Here is a 10,786-nt window from a genome sequence, read left to right as displayed (position 1 = left end):
ATTAAGATATTAGGATGTTAAACTTCTACAATCCCACACACAATTTATGAATATTCTGTATAATTCTAATCGTTGTCTGCATTTCCAGTATGAGTATCCAGTTGGATTAGACTGTTTTCTTTTGCTCGTAGGCATTTGGCCCTCAAAAGTTGGGCAGATAAAAGCCTTATTAATAGGATTTGACTTGCTGAAGTATGTTAGAGCTGGAATTCCTCTGGATTATGCTAGTGACTGAGAGACTGGAAAATCAGGACAGAGTGATGCCTTGACCTGAAACTAAGCAATGGGCTTGATGTGGAATGGTGTACCTCTTAGGGGGTCTACTGGCCACGTTCCCAGTGAGCTCTGGGAAAGGACGTGGGAGCCCATTTGGTGTCCTTCCAATGCTGGGGAACTCTAGGAAGGATTATGGCTTAAGCCTACTCTAGGGATGTGGGGGCCCCTACTGACTTGAGGAGCCAACACTGAGGCTCCCAAACCCGGATTTTGTAAGAAATACATCTGTGAGAACACTTCTTAATGTGCATGGAGGGACACAGCCTCATATCAAGTGTGAAGCCAAAAGTCCCAGTGATTTGTCTTCTGAGGAAATGTATTGGTCTCAACCATCAAATATGGGAACAGTGTGGGGACAGCTTCCAGGAGTGATGGTGTGCACATGGTTCTGATCATCTGCTTAGAAATGTGTTCTTTTGTTTGGGTGCAATGTGGGTCAGAGTAAAAATTGGGGTCCTTTTTTTTTTTAAGATTTTATTTGACAGAGAGAGAAATCACAAGTAGGCAGAGAGGCAGGCAGAGAGAGAGGGGGAAGCAGGCTCCCTGCTGAGCAGAGAGCCCGAAACGGGGCTTATTCCCAGGACCCTGGGATCATGACCTGAGCTGAAGGCAGAGGCTTTAACCCACTGAGCCACCCAGGTGCCCCCAAATTGGGGTCCTTTTAGAAAGGGGGGGCAGAATGGACATATGAGGCATAATTATACTAAAAATTATGTTTTTTTAAAAAATTGAAATTCAGGTTTAAGTGGGAGTTCTGTATTTTTATTTGCTAAATCTTGCAACTTACAGAAGTGGCACAAAGAAGATGGATTTGAGATCTAACAAAGTGCAAGACACTGAGATGACATGGATGTGGGTCGGGGGAGATATGGGAAAGGGACAAGTGGCCACAAGGTGGATGGTGGTCCTCTTGCCAGGGTGACATGTGGTGTCCAACCCATGTGGTATCTTTATACGCTTAGAGAAGGATGCCCTCTTGGTGGACACAGTCCTGTTGATGCATTGCCTGCCAAGCAGTGTGCAAGCTAAATTTCAGCTGCCTTTTGTCCCTTGTTTAGTGAACTACTTATACCACATACATGGCAACCTGGTACTCTTTACTGAAATGAGGAATGCTGGAGAAGTATAGGCTATATGGAGGAGCTCAATTTTGGAAAGTTGAGTTTGAGGAAGCTGTGACACACCCAAGTGGAACTGTTTGGAATGTAGTAGAGTATAAGGGTCTGGGGTCTGATACATGAACATAGAAAAGTCTCTTGTGAGAAATATAAATCCTAAGTCTGTGCCGTGTAGATGCAGGGTCTAGATATAAATTGCCTGATCAGAATATTAATTCCAAACTGAGAAATAAGCTCAAAAAGACTATTGAGCTTCTGTGGCCTGAGAAAAAACAAAATCTCTTCAGAAACACTTTGCCACCTCAGGACACAGGAGACTCCCTAGAAATAATGAATATGAGCAACTGAGGAAAAGAAATTACAAACTACAACTAGATCCATGTGTCAGTAGGTGAAATCCAAGCCGATTTAGCAATATGGTATGAATTAGTAGCATTTGGAATGCATGAAATACCATTTCTACCCAGACATTAACCTCTTCGTACCTTAGCTGAGGAGCCTGTGAATGGAAGAGAGAGGCTTAGGGGTAGCAATCTGGTAGGGCGGGGCAGAGGTTTTGTCTTGAAATTATATTTACAGAGTAATACAGTGTTTCTACTGAAATTCCGTCTGTTTATTTCAGGAGATAATGAAGATTTTGAGGGTGGCTATCGCCAGCCCCTAATGCCTTGGTATTGTCACAGGCTTCTGATCCTAACGTTAGCTCTTTCCTGCACAGTTTGATAGGAAAAACAAGAAGGAAACTAGAATTTCAATTGTCTTCTTGGCTAAGCAAAGTTGGCCCAGTCAGAGCTGGCTCTTCAGGAAGGAATGAGAGGTGGGAAAATGGGGGACAATGCAAGATACAAACCCTCCTCCTAGCATCTACTCCTTTGTAACTGGCTGGATGTCCATATTCTTTTTCCTGGGCCAGCATTTCCCCACTTGTGTTTCCTAAATATCAATAGCTATTCTAAGAAGAAAGGTTTCCAGGGTTAAATTAGTTTGGAAATGCTGTATTAAAAAAGAGATTGTAGGGATGCCTGGGTGGCTCAGTTGGTTAAGTGTCTGCCTTTGTAAGTGTCTCCCCTTCGGCTGAGGGCATGATCCCGGGGTCCTTGCTTGATGAACAACCTGCTCCTCCCTCTGCCTGCTGCTCCCCCTGCTTGTGCGGACTCTCTCTCCCTCTCTCTCTCCCTGTGTCCAACAAATCAATAAAATCTTAAGGGAAAAATTCGTTTCCTAGGGGTGCTGTAACAAAGAACCACAAAGCGTGGGTGGCTTACAATAAGAGATTTATTCTCTCACAGTTCAGGAGGCTGGAAGTCGGAAATTAAGGTGTCCGCAAGATTCGTTCATCCTTGGGTGCTCAAAGAGAGAACATATTCCATGCCTCTCTCCTAGTTCCGGTGTTGCTGGCCATCCTTGGCTTTCCTTGGCTTGTGGATGCATCATGCATTCCAACCTCTGCTTTCTTCATTAAAAAAAAAAGATTTTACTTGAGAGAGAGAGAATGGGAGAGAGAAAGAGCATGAGAGGAGGGAGGGTCAGAGGGAGAAGCAGATTCCCTACTGAGCTGGGAGCTCTGACGTGGGGACTGGATCCTGGGACTCCAGCCAGGATCATGACCTGAGCTGAAGGCAGTCGCTTAACCAACTGAGCCACCCAGGCGCCCTGCCTTCTTCTTCATATAGGGATCCCCCGTGTGTCAAAGTCTCTTCTCTTCTTCTAAGGACCCCAGTCATTGGATTAAGGTCCACCCTACTCCAGTATGACCTCATCTTAACTTGATTACATCTACAGAGACAATTTCCAAATAAGGTCATGTTTACAGATGTCAGGGATTAGAACTTGGAATATATTTGTTTGGGGCGCACAATTTAACCCGTGACAGGGAGAGACAGATTTCTTCATCTTACAACATCTATATTGGCTTTGATTTTGGCAACTGTGTAAAAGGGAGTGGACAGAGCATGCTGCTTTTTTCAAATTCAAATAATTGTTAAAAAAAACCTGTTTATTTTTAATGGACTATCCCCATGTAACCAGAGCTCTGAGGAACACATGTGGGTGAGTGAGAAGGAAGTGGAGTCTTTTTCTCATTAAGCCTCTGTCTGGAACTGATCATTTGCTTTCCTGAAGATCACAGTGACTGACTGTATAGTCTGGTTGCTTGATGAGGGCTGCTCGTTAAGGCTGCCACACCAGAGATTCTTGGCAGCCCCTGGGGTGGCAATGGCCTCTTTGTGGGGGTCCTGAGTCCTGGCTGATGAGGTTGGGGTGACATAGTGGGGGTGCTGGCCAATCCATGCCATGTTGGAGGACAACTTTTTGTGTTCATGGCTATGCGGTCTTGTTTTAGACATCCTGCAACTGGCATGATGTTGCATTTTCTGAATCCTTAGACATGCAGTCTGCATGTTCAAGGGAGCCTTGGAGGACATTTGTCAGGGCTGCGCTGTCCCAGTGGGCAGGCTGTACAATGCATGCTCCTAGCAGGCACCATTTATGTCGTAGACATGGTCGATCTCACATTCCTGTACTATATATTTTGTTTCCAAAACATCAATATTTTGTGACAATTCTCCAGCAGGTGTTAATAAAGTGCCTTGAAGAAGAATCACCTTTGCTAGTTGGTACAGAGGTTTACATATAGGATAAAGGTGGTCCTGAGTGAGAAGGAGAAGCCATCATCATGGACACTTGTAATGTTAGATCTGAAACAGCTCTTGAGAGAGGATGGTCCAACTCTGATTTGTTAGGAATCTTGGCTACAAATAAACCCAACTCCAACTGGCCAAAGCCAGAAAGGGAACTAATCATAACTCAAGAACAGGGATGCACCTAAGACTGAGGAACATACTGGATTCAGGGACTCTGGCATAGTCAAGACCTACCTCTGTTGTTTTATGCCATCCTCTCTGCTTCTCTCAATGAATCGGGAACTTGCTTTCTTCCATTCTTAGTCTACATCATACAGAAAAGTGGTGACAGACAACTCCTGGTGTCACATGTTAGAGATTCATTGGCCAGCAGAGAGACTGGCCTCTTCTAGGTTCCAGGGTTAAAATTCCTGGGGAGGAGACTTAATTGGTTCAGCTTTGATCAGATCAATCAAATGGCCAGTGATGTGTGTGTGTGTGTACGTGCACGTATTGTGTGTGTGTGTGTGTGTGTGAGAGAGAGAGAGAGAAATATATACATATAGAGAGAGAGAGAAAGAGAAAGATTTAGACACTGTAACCACAGTAACTGAGTGGATGATGAGAGCCAGGGTGGGTAGGAGATAATGGTCACACATCCTACAGAGGAGCATTGCGAACAGAGGTCCAGAGACAGAAAATGGCTTGTCACTGGTCACACAGACAGTTGATAGCAGAAATAAGAGTGGACTGAGATCTTACATGGACAAGTCTATGTGTCATTCACAAGCCCAAAGTAGTCATTTTATTGGTACAACTTCCCATTTCAAGGCAAAAAAATTTAACAAATATGTAATTAGAAGATTATATAGCTTTTCCAGAAGAGGCAAATGAAGAAATACAAAGAGAAAAGCATTATACAAATATTCAGATGTTTCTTAGTCCACTAAATATTTTCATACTTTCCAGGGTTGGCACCAAGGGGATGTTTTGAAATGGCAAGGGACACTGAGTGAGTCCCTGGGAGGTAGAATGGCAGTTTGACAATCTCTACTTCATTGGGCTTTAGGTATGTTTCAATTAATTTGCCAGCCAAATTTATGAGTTAGGCTTTAACTCCACTTTTCAGATGAGGATACTGAGATTCAGCAAGGTTGTTACCCAAGTTGATGGGAGAGCTAAGATTTGAATCCAACCTGAGTTTGTCTAACACGAGTACCTGTCGATGATAATTCTTTAATATCAATCCGCATAGACTGAATAGCGATGTATGACAAACCCTGACATGGTATTTTTGCAGGTTTCTGGGACAATCACCGATCATCCGGTGTTGTCCTTCTTGTTACAACAGCTGCCACTTTCGGGCAAGGTTATTATGTATCAGATACTGGGCTAGGTTTATGATCCCATTTAATCCTGGGGACAACGCTATGAGGTTGCTATACTATTACCTCTATTTTACAGATTAAAAAAATTAGGCTTAAATAAGCTTTTTCCTTTTCCTGAGTATTTTGCGAACAAATCCCTATTAGTTAAATGCCTAATAAAATGCTAAATTAATAAATTAACAAAGCTCTTCTCAGAGGAACGGCGCCAACTCCGCACGCGTAACGTTCTCTCTCTTCGCCACTAGGTGACGTCACGATCAATTACACCACAACCTTTCCTACGGAACGCTACAAGCGATATCTCGCGAGAGCCTTGGTTTCCTCCAACCCGTTTTGGGCATGCGCGCGGCGCAAGGCGGTTTACCTAGAGGTATTTGATGGTTTTCTTCCAGTCTTCTAGAGCTGAGCTTTAACAAGGCGCTTATTCCTTTCAGCAAACGGGTTCTCGCGAGACTTGCTACTCTGCTTCCCCCACCCCCAGCCCAGCCTTGCGCCTGCGCAGATCTCTTCAAACCAGAAGGTCGCGCTTGGAGGAAGTGGCGGCTTTAGGTCCCGTGGCCGTAGCGCCGTTACTACTTTTGTGAAGCTCCTCTCGGCCACTTGCCGAGACACCCCGCAGTCAAGATGCCTCGAATTATGATCAAGGGGGGCGTGTGGAGGAATACCGAGGTAAGTCCCCTTTTCCCGCCGTCCGCTGCCCTCCGCCCCCTTTGGCAGCTTTTGCGCACGCGCGCGGAGGTCGGGGAGGAGAGGAGGATGCCCCTGCGGGGTCTGCATTGGGGGGGGGGGCCACCGCGGGGTGCACCCTCGGGGTCTTAATCTGGTGTCCCGCCCTGCGTTATCTGAGCACCCCAAGGACAGGGACTGTGATTTAATCACTTGAGGACGCGCGAGGCAACATGTTAGGCCCTTAGTGAATATTTGTTGGATTGAGGACGCGCCCCCGCCTTGGAGGAACTCGCAGTGTAGAGAGGGCGGGGCAGAACATCAGTGAGAGTTGGTAATCTGTTACACCCCTTCCTTCAGCCCGGCCTGGGTGCCTCCCTGGTAACTCAAATGTAGAGAAGTGCTGTGGCCACAACTTTGTTTCTTCGTTGACTTCCTTGCAGAGGGGAAGCAGCTGGAGTGCCAAGTTCAGAGCCCGTATATGCGCGCAACCTTCTTGTTATCTGTTACCAAGGCATAGCTTGTCTGTCGTCACCACAGATCCAAGGCCTGTCTCTTCCTGTCACTCTGCCTCAGCCAGGATAGAAGCCAGATAGGACAAACTGCCGACGGTAGTCTCTCTGCTTCCAGAAATGCAATGGATGATGCCAATGGCTGGCTGAAGGGCAGCGGTGAAGGAGTAAAATACAAATAAGATTTTGGTGCAGTTTGTGTTCAGAGTGCACTGAATTTGTCAGTTTCTTGAGCACATTGTATCTTCTTACGCAGTGTCTTTTTACTGCTTGTACCTTCTTGGAATGTCCTCCTCCTACTGCTTGACATCTTCCTGACCATCTTTCAAAACAGAAACTCTTGGAATTTTTGCTCAATCACTCTGTAAAAATAATTTACACCCCCAGTGGTCCCATGGCACCTCTTGCTTTACCCTTTCGCATTCTCCTGTGTGATGCTGGTAAATTTCTTAACCTCTCAGAGCCTCAGTTTTCTAATGGGAATCATCATCTTCTTCTTTTGAGGATTAAATGAGTCAACATGTAGAACAATCTGGCACGAGGAGTCTTTCAATAAATGCTAGTTGATAACTGCTTTTTTTCCAGCAGACAGCACTGCAAGAGGACCTGGTCTTGGAATCCTTAGGACCTAGGACTGTAACCAACATGAGATAGGTTGTTTGGCAGATGTTTGCATAATGAATCTAGTAGGGTGGATAACTGCTATCTCTACTTAGTTGAAGATGTGTCTAAGTCTAGCAGTGTTGCAACAAAGTTACACATAAAATCTGTGACAACCTTGTCTCACAACTTGCACAGAGGGAACTAGACTGTTTAAATTTGAGAAGAGATGACTTCTGGGGGAGAGACAGATGTATAAAATCAAGTAACAGTGGGTGGGATTCCTGTGTAGTGGCCAAAGCCCTGCAGTCTTTTTAAATCTCTGATTATGGGGGGGTTGTTGTGCGGGCATGGAATGGGGTGGAATGGCTCATGTATTAGGTATGTATCTCAAGTTCAGTGTGGAAAAAAGTCTAAAAGTAAAATGCCCCAAGTGCATTCATCTACTGCTCTATTATCCTTGGGCTCTATGGCGTACCCTTGGACTCCCCTGGAATTCGTGAATTCCATATCGGGTTGGTCCCCTGGTGAAACAGTAACTAGAGCCTGGAGAATGAGCTGACTGGTGTAACCGGCAAGAAATTCTTAATGCCTAGGTTAGACCCGAAATGTGGATTTTGAGTCGAAGCAAGGGCTGTGGGACTAGGGAGAAAGTGATATTTGTAAACTGGAGTGGAGAATGCATTCATTAGAGTCTTGACTTGCTTCTTGAGGCCTGGATGAGGCCCATTTCATTCTCTTGCTAAGTATGCAAGACCTGGTACCAGGTAGGTATTCAGGGGATGTTTTTTGAATGAATGAATAGATGATTGAGCTGTATCCTTTTGAGAGGATGACAGCCAAACATTGGAGAGTACTTTTCGTTAATCACTGCCAAGTAGGTTTTCTCAGATTGGGCTGTACTCCCAGTTTATTGGGGTGGGGAAGGGTTTGTGTATGAGGAAGTATAGCTGTCCTGCTGAGAGATTTTTTTTTTCTTAATTTTTTGCATTTTGCCAATTCTAGTTTGTTGTTTGTTATTATAGTAAACGCAGTTTTTGTACTTTTCTCCCCCCCTTACCTAGTGTGTGTGTGTGTGTGTGTGTGTGTATGTGTTTATGACTTTCTCTTTCTTCCTAGGAATCCTGTCAGAGTTCATTTAAATTTTGTCTTTTCTCACTTGGAATTTTGTGATTGAATATATTGTTTTTCTTTGACAATTTTTTTAGGATGAAATTCTGAAAGCAGCGGTAATGAAATATGGAAAAAACCAGTGGTCTAGGATTGCCTCACTGTTGCATAGAAAATCAGCAAAGCAGTGCAAAGCCAGATGGTATGTACCACTTAATGAGTGGAAAGCAGAAAGCGACCTTAATTATGATGAGGAAAATGTCAGTTCTTTGAACCTTGCCAAAGAAAGCAGGCAGTGTGATAGAACAGAAAGTACGGAGTGGGAGATGGGAATTTAGATTTAAGCCTTAGCTATCACTTGCTTCCTGTGTGATCTTAGGCAAGCCATTTTTCTGTCCCCTCTCTCCTGTCCCTGTTTTCTCCCAATTGGAATAATAATACTTGGTCTTATCTGATGGAGATATGAGGTTCAAACAAGCTAATGTGCTTGAAAGTGTTTCGTGAAGCATAAAATAAATTTACTTTTAGTACAGATGGATTCCAGCTTCTAAGTGGATTGCGTTCCAAAAGTTTGTAAGTTGATGTAGAACTTACTTTGCTGAAGAAGTTAATGATAAATAATGGTTAAATTTTTAGGCTAGCTCACAGTTGAGTTTCCTTATTAATACAGTTGATATACTGTTTGTTAAAAGATTTTATTTATTTCAGAGAGAGAGAGAGAGAGAGAAAGTGTGTGTGTGTGTGTGTGTGTGTGTGTGTGTGTGAGGGCTCATTGTCCAAGCATGAGGAGGAGGAGAGGCAAGACTCCCTGCTGAGCAGGGAGCCCAGTTCGGGGTTTGATCCCAGCACTCTGGGATCTAGGGTCCTGAGCCGAAGGCAAACCCTCAACTGATTGAGCCACTCAGGTGCCCTTATAACAGTTGAAATACTGTATATTTGTTACCTCAGAATATAACTTAACCCAGCATTGTACTTGTGGTGTCCCCTCTTAAGTCACTGGGTGGTGGGCACATTAAGCTCTTGGCATGAGTCATCTGGCCCCAGCCTTGACCCATGTGGTACTAGGATCATATTTTGGATTGTGCAAGAGTGATTTAATTTCCTAGGGACCTGGGTGGGAGAAAGGATCGGAACGTAGAGATTGGATCCCAAAGAGGAGGATGGTCCTCAGCCTGAAGAAGTTTTGATTTCTGCTTCTGTTAGTGGAGCTAAGCTCCTGACTTAATATTTAGTAAGGTTTGTATCCTGTTTGCCAGCTAAGTAGACTGGATGGAAAAGGTGGGTGGGGTGGTGTGATAGGGAAGATAGAGGATGGCATAGTAGTTTTACCAAAATTTAAAAACTCCACATAAAGCATATGATGTTGGAAAGCATTTAGTGACTGTAAGTCAGATACTTGAAGTAAGCCAGGGTGTTGTGGAAACTGAATCAAAGTACGAGACAGTGTTTTGAAAACAAGAAACAGTAAAAACATGGTGTTATTGTCTTATTTCAGATAATTTCAAAATCTCTAATAAAAGTGTAAAATGAATGAAAACAATTGATGAGAAAGAAGGCATATGATCATGTTTCAGTTGGGTTACCTTTTCAAGCATTACTAATCTTGCATAATTTTTTTTTAAAAGATTTTATTTATTTATTTGACAGAGACAGATAGAGAGAGGGAATACAAGCAAGGGGTGTGGGGGAGGGAGAAGCAGGCTTCCTGCTGAGCAGGGAGCCTGATGTGGGTCTTGATTCCAGGACCCTGGGATCATGACCTGACCCAAAGGCAGATGCTTAATAACTGAGCCACCTAGGTGCCTCCTAATCTTGCATAATTAAAATATAGTAGAATTTGGTGACTTAGAGAATATTGAATGGGGTCAAGTTAACCAAATAATGAACATTCTGTTGTGAACAAAGAACAGCTTTCATAATTGAAGACTGGAAGCTTGTGTTTTCCGGACACTAGAGGTTAGTATATCTAATGTTAAATAGGATATTCACATTAGGTGACTAGTTAATGTGTAACATGGTATCTTTAATAGGTACGAGTGGCTGGATCCAAGCATTAAGAAAACAGAATGGTCCAGAGAAGAAGAAGAAAAACTCTTACACTTAGCTAAGTTGATGCCAACTCAGTGGAGGACCATTGCACCCATCATCGGAAGAACAGCTGCCCAGTGCTTGGAACATTATGAGTTTCTTTTGTAAGTCAGTTTCCAAAAACAGTATTAAAATGATGTATATCTATTGAATGAGGCTGAATAAACTTTTAGCATGTTCCGTCTTTAAACATCTAGTTGCATATCTGTCTGAGTAAAGCCAAAGGAGCTAAAGCTACTGAATTACATACTCTTAAGTCTCATATGACTGATTAAAATTATATACTTGTTATATATGTGTGTATATATATATTTATTTATTTTTATTTTATAAGAGAGAAATCACAAGGAGGCAGAGAGGCAGGTAGAGAGAGGGGGAAGCAGGATCCCTGCTGAGCAGAGAGCCTG

The 10,786-nt window shown here is 43.6% G+C and overlaps 1 protein-coding gene and 1 long non-coding RNA gene across 2 annotated transcripts in view; one reads left to right on the top strand and one right to left on the bottom strand.

The window, feature by feature from the left end:
* Nucleotides 1–2,657: 2,657 nt before the first annotated feature.
* LOC125102336 (uncharacterized) lies at nt 2,658–5,853 on the bottom strand. The gene is made up of 3 exons (XR_007128107.1): nt 5,768–5,853; nt 4,271–4,340; nt 2,658–2,847 (listed from the first exon to the last, which is right to left on the bottom strand). It is a non-coding gene; the product is annotated as an uncharacterized LOC125102336 (long non-coding RNA).
* Nucleotides 5,764–10,786, top strand: part of CDC5L (cell division cycle 5 like) — a 49,033-nt gene continuing 44,010 nt past the window's right edge. Inside the window, exons 1-3 of the mRNA XM_047733437.1 lie at nt 5,764–6,072; nt 8,390–8,493; nt 10,322–10,483. Coding sequence (XP_047589393.1) covers nt 6,028–6,072; nt 8,390–8,493; nt 10,322–10,483 — 311 coding nt within the window. The 5' untranslated portion in view covers nt 5,764–6,027. The remainder of the gene's footprint in view (nt 6,073–8,389; nt 8,494–10,321; nt 10,484–10,786) is intronic.

This window comes from Lutra lutra, chromosome 6 (assembly GCF_902655055.1).
Source record: "Lutra lutra chromosome 6, mLutLut1.2, whole genome shotgun sequence".
NCBI classification, from domain to species: Eukaryota; Metazoa; Chordata; class Mammalia; order Carnivora; family Mustelidae; genus Lutra; species Lutra lutra.
This window is presented reverse-complemented; position numbering and strand designations above follow the sequence as displayed.